Source organism: Eptesicus fuscus, chromosome 11 (assembly GCF_027574615.1).
Source record: "Eptesicus fuscus isolate TK198812 chromosome 11, DD_ASM_mEF_20220401, whole genome shotgun sequence".
NCBI lineage: Eukaryota > Metazoa > Chordata > Mammalia > Chiroptera > Vespertilionidae > Eptesicus > Eptesicus fuscus.
The window spans coordinates 34,223,398-34,237,741 of record NC_072483.1 but is presented as its reverse complement, the minus strand read 5'-3'; the positions used below and the strand labels follow the sequence as shown (position 1 = coordinate 34,237,741).

General features: G+C 36.2%; 1 protein-coding gene across 4 annotated transcripts in view; it reads right to left on the bottom strand.

Moving 5' to 3' along the window:
- GALNT13 (polypeptide N-acetylgalactosaminyltransferase 13) overlaps positions 1-14,344 on the bottom strand; it is a 407,064-nt gene that overhangs the window by 280,777 nt on the left and 111,943 nt on the right. For 3 of the 4 annotated variants that reach the window (XM_054723084.1, XM_054723082.1, XM_054723083.1), the window contains exon 2: positions 494-662. In XM_054723084.1, coding sequence (XP_054579059.1) covers positions 494-662 — 169 coding nt within the window. The remainder of the gene's footprint in view (positions 1-493; positions 663-14,344) is intronic. The other variant, XM_054723085.1, reaches the window with a different exon arrangement.

The window sequence follows — 14,344 nt, the reverse complement described above, 5'->3', positions numbered from 1 at the left end:
TTATTTCCTCCATGGCCAATAACTGAGTATTCTAATTATAAACAGCAGCATAAATTGCTGGAGCCCATAATAAATAATTTTTAAAGGGTCAAAGAATCATACAAGCAATTTGCTACTTTTATGCTAGAATAACAAAGCATATAGTTTTTCAAATCAAAGTGTAAGAGTCATATATGCTGGCAAGAAAATAATCTATTAAAGAGCATGTTTGCTCTATCTTTAGCAAGATAAAGCAAAGGAAAAGCAAACAAAAATCATCTCATGAAGAAAAAACCTGTTAGGCTGTGTGTTCTGCAATTATTTTTCAAATAACATATTTTGCTATGCCAAGGAAGAAAATAGTTCAGATTTCTCCTCATATGCTTGCACAGTAAAATCTGGCTATGGCATAGTTATTCTGAACCACATACTTCTGGAACGAAAATAATCTGAATTAGATGAAGTTCTGAGGTATCCTGAGATGTGTAAGATTATATAGCACACGTAAACTCACCCCTCTAATCTCACATCCGGTAGACTTCTGTTAAGGGCAATCAAATCACTGGCCATAAGGTTAAACTGATTGATTTTAAACAGTTCCTTCATTTTCTCCTGGTCATCTTTAGGAATCAGCACGGCCTTTCCCATTTCTCCTGGCCCTTCTTGGTTTCTTGAAATAACAGCTGTAAGATACACACAGGTACACACATACATAAAAACATAGATAATGAACTGAATACTAGTAAACAGACTCTTGTGTTGGATTTGATTCTCAACTGTATTATTTATATACTGACAATAATACAATCATCAAATCTTTCACTACTTACTTACAAACCATACACAACACTAAAGAAACAACCTATTTTAATTCATTAAGTCAATGCTGCATGTTGTCTTTCAGGTCTAGATATATAACATGACCCGTGACCTGGCTAACCAACATTTAATAATTATGTAATACAAAATATCAAAAGTAAAACCTTCTCTGACTTCTTTTTTAACATGCTTGTTAGATAGGGATGAAGTTGAGCATTGGGCAGATCAGGCTGCACAAAATAAGAGAATTTGTGAAAATATACCAACATTAATTTATTTTCAGATCCATTAAATGTTTGGTATTTCACATACCTATTACCATTATATCTTTGTAAAAAAAGATGGACAATACTTCATCCCCACAGCAATTTGAATCCATCCTGAAAGCATTTTCAAATAAGTAAAAATAATTTTCACGGTGGTGACATATAATTGCAAAGGTCAAGGAACATTTGGAGACTCTGCACTCTGCAACTGGGACCTCAAAGCAATATCCTGGACTTGACTGTTTTACTAAAATGACTCAGTATTCAATATACAGGCCAATGTTCTTCCCATGTCCTCCAAGTAATCACTACTATAATATCCCTTCTAGCTATGCAATACCTGTTTCAATATGTGTCTGTGTGTATGGTGGGGGTGTACACATATGTCTTTATGTAGCTTAACAGCCTACATAATCCTATATAATCAAAGGGTAATATGCAAATTGACCCTAAGGGTGGAATGACCAGGAACAACCAGTCACTATGATGCGCAAGGACCACCAGGGGGAAGATGCGCAATGCAGGAGCTGCCCCCTGGTGGTCAGTGTGCTTCCACAGGGAGAGCACTGCTCAGTCAGAAACGGGCTCATGGCTGGCCAGAGCAGCAGTGGTGGCGGGAGCCTCTCCCACTTCCACAGTAGCACTAAGGATGTCTGACTAACGGCTTAGGCCCACTCCCACAAGGAGTGGGCCTAAGCCATTAGTGGGACATCCCCCAAGGGCTCCCAGGCTGCCAGAGGGATGTTTGACTGCCAACTTAGGCCCGATCCCCTGGGGAGCAGGCCTAAGCTGTCAGTCGGACATCCCCCAAGGGGTCCCAGACTATGAGAGGGTGCATGCCGGGCTGAGGGGACCCCCCGAGGGCACAAATTTTCATGCACCGGGCCTCTAGTATTAGTATAAAAAGTTTTCACTTTCACAGTCATCCTTATAAAACATTCTACACAGCTATTAAAGCCAATGCCATCCTTATATACATTAAGAGGTTGTTTGGCACATGTTATAGTCATAAATGTTTCCTGGAAACAATTGGCCCAATTTATAAACTGTTTACTAAGGTAATAAAATCATGCTGAAATATGAAATTATTTCCTTCTGCATTAAAAATGAACTTCATGCCCTGGCCAGTATGGCTCAGCTGGTTGAATGTGTTTTCATGCACAGAAAGGACGCTGGTTCGATTTATGGTCAGGGCACATGCCCAGGTTCAATCTCTGGTCACGGAGATGCAGGAGGCAACCGATCCAAAAATGTTTCTCTCACTCTCTCCCCCTTCCTCTCTCTTTAAATCAATTTAAAAGTGAGCCTCCTCATTAAAAGTATAAGAAATAGTCCCCAAATTGCAATGGCTCTAGTAATCACCTTAGTTTCTGCTTTGAATAGGAAATTTCACCATACCCCTACCTCTGCTCGCACTACCAAAATGCAAACAAAACAAAAACCCATTACTTCTTTGGGGGGAAAAAAATCACAAAATAAAAACCCCACCAATGTTCGCTTCAAAATGCTTTGGGAAGCCCTATGGAAGGGGACATCAAAACTGAAACAAAGGTCCTGGCCAGTGTGGCTCAGTTGATTGAGCACTGCCCCAGGCACTGAAAGGTCCCCAGTTGATTCCCAGTCAGGGCACATACGTATGCTACAGGTTCCATCCTAGGTCTGTTGCCTGCAGGAGGCAACCAATTGAATATTTCTCTCTTTTCTCCCTCTCCTTTCTTCTCTCTCTATAAAAATCAATATAATATATTTTTTATTAAAGTGAAACAATGGGCATTTTAAAGAAGTCCCTTACATAACCCAACATTCATTATAAATTGTTCCTAAGATACACAATAATAAACTCAGCATTTGACATATCATCCCAGAAAAGATTAATCAAGTTTGCAAAAATACAAACACTTTGAACACACACACACACACACACACACACACACACACAAAAGAGCATTGCATTCATTGAATGTACATGTCACTGTGGAAATAGAAACATATTATTAAAACAATTCCCGAATATACTATTTTATTTATTACTAGAGGCCCGTTGCAGGAAGATTCCTGCAAGAACAGGGCTTCTGGCGGGCTTCCCTCCCGCCACCGCCACCTCTCCCACCCCCCCCGCGCTTTCCCTGCCGCCTCTGCCCCCACCCCCACCCCACGCTTTTCCTCCCGCAGCCGCCGCCCCCCCACCCTCTGCGCTTTCCCTCCCGCAAACGCCGCCCCCCTTGCGCTTTCCCTCCCACCGCCAGCGCTGCCCCACACTTTCCCTCCCGCCGCCGCCTGATGCTTTCCCTTCCCTCCCGCTGTCTCTGCCCCCACCCCAAGCTTTCCCTCCTGCAGCCGCCGCCCCCCCCCCCGCACTTTCCCTCCCGCCCCCGCAGCCCTGTTCTTTCCCTTCTGCTGCCGTCCCGCCCGCCTCCGCCCACTGCCGCCACCGCCACCCACCCCGCCCGCGTTTTCCCTCCCGCAGCTGCCTTGCTTTCTGCTTTCCCTCCCTCTTCCTTCTATGCTGTCTTCAGTCTTCACTCCTCCCTCCCTTAGCATATGCAAATTAACCACCATCTTTGCTGGGTTAATTTGCATACTTGCTCTGACTGGCTGTGGGCGTAGCAAAGGTACGGTCAATTAGCATTTTTCTCTTTTATTAGTGTAGATAAAGCTGCAAAAATTGTCTAAAATTCTCAAAATTTATTAACTAATATTAGTCACAGAAAATGTGAGGCGACTATTGGTCAGTTGGTTGTTATGAGTAAAGAAACTCATTCATAAAAGTCTACAATTAAAAATTATTATAAAATAATACTGAATTAAGTATGAGCAGAAAAATGAATCACATCAAATACCTAAAGTATTTTAAGTCATCAAATTAAACCTGCTGTAATGTGCTGTTTTGTTGATGGTAGTTGTGTTGAATGTCTCTTCTTTTTTTTAGCCCTTATTCTGCATCATATCCAGCCTGCTAACTTCTATGTTATCTTAAGTTGCTAACTTCTACATTCACATCAAGCAAGCTCCCTTGTCCTTTAACTTTGGTTGGGAAGGTACTGACAGTATTAGGGGACAAAAGATTAATGAGGTTGAGCTATTTATTTCCCTGTTCCTCTCTGTTGAGTCGCTGAGGGTTAGCTCTCTCACTCACAACGATAATGTCATGGGGAATGTTCTATGATCAGTTAATAAAGTAAGAAACAATGCAAGACTACATTAAATAAGAATCTACCCTCTATGCTAGCAGCTACTTGAAGTCTAACTCAGAGGTGGCCCTGAAAGTCAGTGGGTGAAGGGAATCTGCCTACAAGGCAAAACTTCAGAGAGGAAATTTGACTGAATACTGTGTGAATGAGAAATAGCTTGGGGTAGCAATGGCTACACTAATCCATGGGCAGTAGCTAACAGGCTGGACAGCTGGTAAGAGATTTAAAGGAATAAGAATGAAAAATTAATGACAGAGAAGTCTGATAGGAGGGGTATGTGAATGCTCCCCTTGAAGAGGATGCAAAAATAGATATTAACGTCCCATGTAATCTTCCAGAAAGGGCTTCCACTGCAGAGGAGCCTGCAATAATCAGATTGACAAAATTATCCCTCCTATAGCTGACAGTCAGTATTTTTTACAGTCTCTTTTTTTCAGTTATTCAATGGGCAGGAGAGGTACTGATAGACCAGGATAACTCAGAGGAAGAGTATGCATGGATTTGATGACATGAACTTCTCACCACAGTTGATATGGTTATGGCCACCCAACCAGCCAACAGCAAGAGAAAACACAAAGGGCACCATTCTTGATCAGCTGGTGAGAGGCTGATTCTATTGGACCCATTTCATCACTGTGAGGAAAAATGTCTTCTTACAGCGGGGAAGAGATCTGGAATCTGTCTTCTCTGGCCACAGTTCTGTCAGTATCACCATTTGTAGACATACAAAATCCTATTTTTCTTGGATTTTGGCATAATCTCACTTCAGACCAGGGAAAATAATTTATGGCGAAGAAATGCGACCATGGGTTCACCCAAACTATCCCCTGGTCTCATGTCCTCAATGTCTATAAGCAGCTGACCTGTTGAAATAGAATATGCTAAAGACTGCTGAGCACCATTTGGGAGAAAAAACCTTGTGGATTACAAATATCCAAAGTGTGATATCATATCTTCTATAGATAGAATAAACAGGCCCAGTAATCCAAGAAGGAAGTGAGAGTGAAATCTCTTCAGCAAATAACTCATTGAAGCAATATTTGTTTTCTCTCTATATAACCTCAGGCTTTATACATAGAAGGGTTCTAGTTTCCATGTGAGAAATGCTTCCACTGGAGAACACAATCAGGCTCTGTTTAATAGGAAATTGAGTCTACCCTCTGGCCATTATGAGCTCCTTAAGCTGTTGAAAGCACTGGCAGAGAAAGGAACCGCAATAATGGTTGAGGTGATGGATATTATTTACCAACAGGAAATTAGATTGCTGCCACACAAGGGGGACAAGCAGAACTATTTTTGGAACCTGGAGGGTTTTTTTCCCCCCCTCTGGAGCACCTCACTTCTGTACTAGACTGAGTAATAGAAAAATGAGGCAACCCAATAAGGGCAAATCAATCAAAGGCTTATATCACAAGATCATACACCACCAGGTAAAGAATACTATACAAACTAGTTACTGATGGAGCATAGGATACAGATTGCACAGATGTAGCTAAAAGAATGTATAATTATTGCCCTGCCAGTGTGCTCAGTTGTTGAGTGTCAACCTATGAACAAGGAGGTCATGGTTCAATTCCTGGTCAGGGCACATGGTTCGATCCCCTGTCAGGGGTGTGCAGGAGGCAGCCCACCAATTCTCTCTCATCATTGACGTTTCTATCTCTCTCCCTCTCCCTTCATTTCTGAAATCAATAAAAATATTTTTACAAGTATATAATTATCACCTAAGACCTCATGAACAGCCCACATAAATCATGAGACTACAGCAGCTATATTTTGTTATTTATGAATCCATTTCCCTACTTTTGTATAGATTATTTTATATGAAGAACAGTGAGGTTTGTGAACATTTTAGGTTTTGCTTGGGAATATGAGTAGACTGACCTCAACTCATAGGATATAGGAGGTGATGGAATTTGTGTATCCCTTGTAGTAGGGAGACCTATGTTTCATCTGGAAAAGAGTAGAAAGCTGAGAAGATGACTGGACTGCAGGAAATTTGTTCCTCCAAATCCAAACTCCACTCTTATCTTTCTCAAATAATTACCCAGGAATCTGACCTGTATGAACTACATCTGGACTTTCTTCTCTGATTTCAGATGGTTTTGGCCAATGGAGAAACCAGTAAGTATTTGGACAGTAGAACAAAAATAAAGCCAAGATATTTACTCCCTTGGTTTATCCTTATGTGGTAGTCACAAACTGGCTCTGTCCCCAGACCAAAGGGTATGGTCTCTGTCATATGGTTCTCTCCATAGAAGTATTTTTTTTAGTAAGTTCATATAATTGCTTCCTCCTCTTCCATTTAAGGGGAGGGTGTAGTAATGACTTAATCCCAGATAACAACCATCCCTTCTTGTTTTTCCTAAATTCTGTAGACTCCTTTATAAATAGCCCTTATGTTATATTCTCGGCTACTTGGTTGAAGCATGGCATGTTTCCTGGTGATAAAAGAGTTTAGAAAGTTTGTAGAAACCTTAGTAGATTCCTCACTTATATGACCAAGTTTACACTTAAACTACATTAATTAACACTTAATCCATCATTTTCTCTGGACTGAATTATACTTTAACTCTCTAATATACTTTCTTAAAGGTCTTTTTTTTTTATTTTTTTTGGGGGGTCATGTTCTTCCATCAGTTAAAAACATATAAGCCTGTATCTGTAATAAATTAGGTTTATTCATTGGAGATTAATATAGGTATTATAGCAAATCAATAATAGAAAATTTAACCCTTTGCACTCGCTTGCTTTTTTCTCAATTCCTTTATTCTACTCGGGATTTAATTTTTTAAATACCCCAGATTTTACAAAGCGCAGCAGTAGAATAAAAAACTGGAGTTTCTTTTCATACAAACTTATTTATTTGGATTTTTTTATATTTCAAATTATTGATACATTCAGTACAATTCGACATACGAGCTGCTACTGATGCTAACCATGTCGAGTCACACTCGACATCTGAGTGCAAAAGGTTTAAAATAAGGTAAAAATAAAGAAAAATTCTAGTATTTTATTTTTCTACCCCAATGAAGTATCTTAGGCATCCTTGAGATTCATAGAGTACGTTTTGGAAATCACTGTAGATAAAGTGATAGCATGCATTTATTTTCTTGTCTCAAGACATTTTGCTGTCAAGAAAGGTTGATTTGTCATCATTGTTTGGTAGTTGCTATGTAGGTACTATTTTCATTTTTGTACTCACTTCTTGCTGCTGGGTATGGGGTTGACCTTCTTACTGATTTTCTATAATAGAACAATACCAAGCAAATGAGAAATTACTAGACAGAATTTCTTAGGAGGAAAACATGTAATAGGTTCAAATGGTAGGTGTGCTTTGCTACCTTCCCTGAGAATCACATTGTCACATGTTGCGGAATAAGGTATGCTAAGGTCTTGCATATATGTATTCATTCTGATGTGGAGTGATGAGTGGGGGTTTTAGGGAAATCAAATACTGGAAAACGAAAGTTTAGAATAGTAGGACACAAAAAGTGGAATCATGAAGATATAATATGCTTCTTTTATCTTAAATATTAATCAGCATGAATTGCTTAGAATCGTGCATTACCAATCTCTATGATGCTGAAAATATGAGACTAATGAAGGTCTATAGGGTTTACATTTCAAAATGATCAGATGCAATCATGAGAGTAAGCTTGAATATTTCACATAAATTCACAAAAATGAATTTATATCAATTCTTCAAGTTAGCTGTCACAAAATAGGCTCGGATTTTCTATTACCTAAATATTATTTGATTTTTAAATCAGATCTTTGTCAGAAGCTCCAGTAATAATTTCAGGGTATCAAAATAAATGGATGTAAATTTGCTGCAAGAGGCAGCATAATGTGAAATGTAACATTTTGATAATTATTTTTTCGTGGAGAAAATCTCTGGTGGGAGGGGGAAAAAGTCCAGCGTTCTACCCAGACTAAAAGCTAACCTCAGCGATCACATATCTAATGACTACCTGTCTCCTACTGCCACCCCTTATGCTTATGTTTGAGGCATTCCAACATTTTAATGGCCATCTGCATAAACCAGCTGCTGATCCTTGTATTTAAATCTTATTGCTCAGCATTAATTTATACTGAATTTTTAGTTTTCCACAGCCTCTGGGCCTTTTCTGTTAGTTAATAATAATAATAAAAATAACTAGGATACTAATAATATGCTTCATTTAATAGTCACAAGAATTAAATTGATTGTGCTGACCAAATAATGCAAATATGTCATTTAAATTTCAGAAATCCATCATAAATTGCCTTTGCCCTTTATAAAGTATCTAAACATTCTAAGAACTCAGTCATTCAAAACATGCAAGACCTAAGTCAATACTAATTTAATAAGCATCTACTTTCTGTGCCAAAAAATATAATTCTACAATATAAATGCTGACATAAAAATCAACACAATGCTTAACTGCCAGTAAGTACATGCTATTTCTTAAAATTCATCAGATCTATATAAAATATTGTCAAATGTACCCTGGATTTTATTATCTAAACCTTTTTTTTTAATAAGTGAATTTTTATTACATCATAAGGTCAAAGGCATACTATGGGGTAAATTACAGATTAAATTAGTGAACCAATATAAAATAACAAACAGTGCTCTAAGCCTAAACATAAGCAATAACCTCCTCCTTTTTTCTTTATAGTTAGTTTCCTCTTACAATCCTTAACATCCCACCTGATTATATATAGTAAATATATCATATATATGTATGTATATGAAATATGTTTATATTTTGGCAAAAATTATATATACACACAAGATTTTTTGGTGGTAATTTTTTAACCATCCTATTGATACCTTTTTCTTTTATAATATTTGATGATTTCATTTTCACCTTTTTATACTATATATGGAAGTGTTTAATTGTCATTATATAGGGTGGGCAAAAGTAGATTTACAGTTATAATACAAAAAATTATGCAATAATCAATACATAATAATACAAGAATAAACTGTTTCACTTATAACCGTACACCTACTTTTGCTGTCCCCTGTATATGCATAATTCATTTAAATCCTGTACTACTTAAAACCTTTGTGGTTAAAATTTATTTTGGGAGATTCTGTACTCTGACTTGTTTTTCAAGGTAACTCTATATAAACCTTTGGAGGCCTTTTCCCCATGAATTTATTTTAACATGAAGAAAAAAAAGCAGCTTACTCTCGCATAGCCTTCCAATGTTTAGTAATAAATCCAGTATTCTATGGAATAAGTAGTAGCAGTCACTTTAGAAAACAGCTTTAAAATCTCTTATATTAGGAGTTAACGTCATCTAACAGGTAATTCCATAGCAATTTATGGTTAATAGCTCTTCATCATACTACTGGGAAGGAGCAACTAATTTAATATGCATCATTATATTGTTATATGTTCACGGTTATTTTACATTTATTCTTCTGTATTGCTGAAACAATTTGAATTATGTTGCCTTTCTTATTTTATAGTACACAGAAGTAAAAATACTTCAGTAATTTCAAAATTTGATTTGTTTGGTGAATTTAAGTGCAGTCATAAGATAAGTGTACTTTTAGAAGTGGACTTTAAGGTTGATTATTGATCAAATTTTAGTTAATCTTCCATCCCAGCACAGCAAACACATTCCACTATCCCTTAGATATTGTTTCCTTCCAGCTCTATTTCTTCACTCCAGCCTCTTTCTTCTTATGTACTGTGCTATTTTATGCACTCTCAAATATGAGACCAATTATATATATGCATTGTATGTTTTAGGGTATACTGTTTTACATTCATGAACACCCAGATACCTGCACATCTTATAAAATTATAGATTCACAATATCTCAAGATTGGACATTTAGGTGTTTTGTCTGAATGCACAAAAGTGTTTTAAATAATTATTTAGAGCCAGAGTATCTAGATCTCTTTACCTAATGGGGTTACAAAATAGAGTTTAGCTTGCAAGTCAGTATTGCAAATTTATCTCCTTGATCTTAATTTATGATAGTTTAAGAAGTTAAAATATGTGTCTCAGGAAAAATAGATTGATGGGAAAATTGAGAAGGTAGAGTAATGCAGTAAAGTTCCTTTATATATTAAGCAGTGCACCCAATGGAACAGAGTCACGATAGTAGCGACTTGTTACTGCCTTGCCTGTTCACTGACACAACGTGTTCTTCTCACTGGGAAATAGAAACCCTCAGCTGGCTATTGTTGAAGAAAGGACATTATTTCCCATAAAAGAAAGAATCTTGGATCATTATGTGAAGGCTTCTGCCCTTAAAAAAGTGTTCCCATGACTTTAAAGCAAGCTAAAACTGGAGGTCCAAGACTGAGTTATAAAGTTCAGTTTTCACTGTAATTATTTAGATAACTTCCATTTTTTTGTCATCTTTTCACCATGCAGATGAGAAAAGCAGATGGGAAAGATGGAACCAAACTTTGTTAAGTTTAACTGTGTAGGGTTCAGTATGATATATTTCCCCATGGAGTACAACTCAGGAATTCATTGATTAATAATAATTTTTCTTCTTAGAGTTTTCCATTTCTTTGTGTGTTTTTTCTCATCGAATGTGAATTATTCTAATCTTTTCTTTGTCCCATCAAATCCCAATGACATCTTGAGACATTTTGTAGCCTTTTTTCCTACCTGCAAACTATCTAATTAATGCAGAATTCCTTTTTCAATTGTACAGTTATATTTCATTAAACAGTTTGAAGTTCAGTTTTTATGTATATTGCATGTTTAGTTATAATTATTCACATGTAGCTGAGCATTCATTCAACTCATAGTGTTGGGTATTATAGAACTGTCTCTTTATATTCTATTCAGTTGAGTTCAACAAGCATTTATTGACTTCTATAATGCCAGGCTTCATTTGGGATACTTTGACATAGCCAGTGAAAAATACAGAAAAAACCCTACCCTAGCATTTCTTGCATCTTAGAATATACATTCCATAGTTCTGCCTCACCCACCAACAGTTTTCATTTTCTTCTATGATATCCTTTCTTACGTGTTCCACTAGAAATTTTTCAATGAAAAATTGTGTTAACATTTAATAAAAACATAATAAAACAGGTAACACTTAAGCTGTGCTCATGTGCTAGGCACTGTTTAAGCATGTTACATATATTAATTCATGTAATCTGCATAATAAGTCTATGGGGTGGGCACGATTTATCCCATTATGTGAAAGGAGAAACACAGAAATAGAAAAAAAGTTTAAATAACTTCTAAGCTGCCCAAATAACAAGTGAAGCCCTGATCAAACCCAGGCGGCTTAACTTCAGAATTTGTGCTATTTACTGATAGATATACCGTACTTGTCTAAAATCTCTCCAGAAAGGTTTATATAGCATTCCATTTAATATGTTTACTTTAATTACCCGTTCAATAGCAAACTAAAACTCAATTCATGATCTCTGATCTAGTTGAAACTATACTGTATATTGAAAGTCAATTTAAAGGCATCAAATAATTCTCAGAGCATAGTATCTCTTTTTTATGATTTGCTCATTTATATCCTACCTGAGAAATATCTACTTGCCCTAATCACTGAATTTTCTATTATTTTCTGTGTAATTTGTATAATTATACTTACTACATATAGCTTTACAATCCATTTCAAATTAATTTTTAATAAATAAATGTTTAGATAAAAGTTCATTTTTTATGTCTACATATAAATAGCCAAATGTTTTAGCACCTCTTGTTGGAAATACTGTCCTGTCAAGGTTGCTTAAAATTAGTTGACCAATAACTGTTTGTCTAAAGTAATAACAGAAATAAGCATATAGAAAAATGAAATTTAACAAAACCCTATTTTAAAATATTTATAAGGAACTTTGACATAAAAGAAGTATCATAAGTATAGGATGGAGAAATTGGTAATTCTCTGTTAAACTTATTTGTGCAATATGTTAAATAGCATAACATCATTTGAAAGTATAACTAGATTATCTTAAAATGCATATTGTAAATTCTAGAGCAACCACAAAATTTTAACTTAGGAAGTTAATTTATGTTGTAAGAAAAGATAACATCATAAAATTTCAATTATATAAAGAGAAGGCAAAAAAGTAAAAAAAAAAGGTTCAAGAACAATTGCAATGAATAGAAAATATTTATAAACACAGCAGATATTAATCCAACTATACCAATAACCATTTTAAATGTAAATGCTCTACATACTCTAAGTAAAGTTAGGTTGTCAGAGTAGGTAAAAAAAAAATCTATATCATCTACAGGAAACTCATTTTAAATATAAAGACTTAGGTAGGTTAAAACTAAAGGAATGGAGAAATATAGATCATGCTAACAGAATTCAAGAAAAAGTTGGATTAGCTATACTGACTTCAGACAAAGTATACTTCCCGGCAAGGAAAGTATCGGGAATAAAAAGGGTTTTCACATAATGATATAGTGGGCAAATCATCATAAATAAATAATAGTCTTCAACATGTATGCACCTAACAAAAGAACATAAAAATAAATGAGTCAAAAATCTGATAGAACTACATGAAGAACTAGACAAATCCACTATGTAATCGAAGATTTTCACACCCCGCTTGTAATAATCGAGAAATTTAGCAGGCAGAAAATCACTAAGGATATAGAAGACCTGAACAGTCCAATGAATCAGCTTGATGTAATTGATATTTATAGAATACTCCATCTAATAACAAACAACAGAAAACACATTCTTTTCAGGCTCACATGGCAGATTTAACAGGACAGATCACATTCTGAGACATTAAGAAATGTAAAGAATAAAAACCATACAATGCATGTTTTCAGACCACAAGGGAATTAATTGCACAGTACTTTATTCTTTTTTTTATTATTATTGATTTTTTACAGAGAGGAAGAGAGAGGGATAGAGAGTCAGAAACATCGATGAGAGAGAAACATCGATCAGCTGCCTCTTGCACACCCCCTACTGGGGATGTGCCCGCAACCAAGGTACATGCCCTTGACCGGAATCGAACCTGGGACCCTTGAGTCCGCAGGCCGACGCTCTATCCACTGAGCCAAACCGGTTTCGGCGCACAGTACTTTATTCTATTTTTGTAATCTTTCCATGTATCTATTTCCTTTATTCCTTTCTAATCATAAAGTGACTTGACTTTGATGATCTACTCAGCAAGTAATTATTGAGGGTGTTGTGTTTTTTTTAATTTGACATGCACATATTAGATAAGAAAACTATGAAATTCCTTAGATGTAACTCTCCGGCTGGAAGTGGCTTCACTTTGACACCTCCTAGATACACAAGTTTTCATGCTTCCAATTGTTCGGCTCATTTGTTCCTTTCATATCGGATATCAAGGCCTACCACATTATTTGTGCACTGAAGCGGGAGAGTGAGGGCTGAAGGAGGCTTCAGGGACTCCCAGAGGCTCCAACAGTCTCTGCCTTGGTTTATCACTTTTGAATTCCTTGCCTCATCAATTAGCCAAGAATATACCCCCAGTTAATTTTTATAAATACACTTTTGAGCTGTGTTGTACAATATGGTAGCCACTAACCACAAGTGGCTACATAATTTAAATTAATTAAATAAAATAGAAATTTAATCTCTCAGGTGCACTAGTCACATTTCAGTTATTCAAGATTCACACAGAACTAGTGGCTACTATACTGGGCAGTGAGAGTTTTAAAACGTTCTACCATTGCAGAGAAGTCTGTGGGACAGCAATTGTTAGATTCTCTAAACTGGTCCAAACCAGCTTTTGTTATACTGTCAAAGTTCCTTATAAGTATTTTAAAATAAAGTTTTGTTAATCTCCCTATTTTATTTCTAAGCAAATATCAAATAATTTTACTAGACATAATTAAGGAAGAATATGACTACTGCAATATTTGATGAAAGATCAACATGAAATAATTAAGTTTCAAATTTCAGACCACCTAAAGAGAGGTTTTGATAATTTATGAACTATGGGAGAATAGAGACTTTTCTAGTCTCTGTTGTTTCCTAACAAAACCTAGTATAATGCTTTGAACAGAGTAAGCACTCAATAAAGCTTTGCTGCAACAATAATCTAGTATTAATTTGAATGAAAAAAATGTTTAAATGGCAAATCCCCTATGAAAACAATGCCTT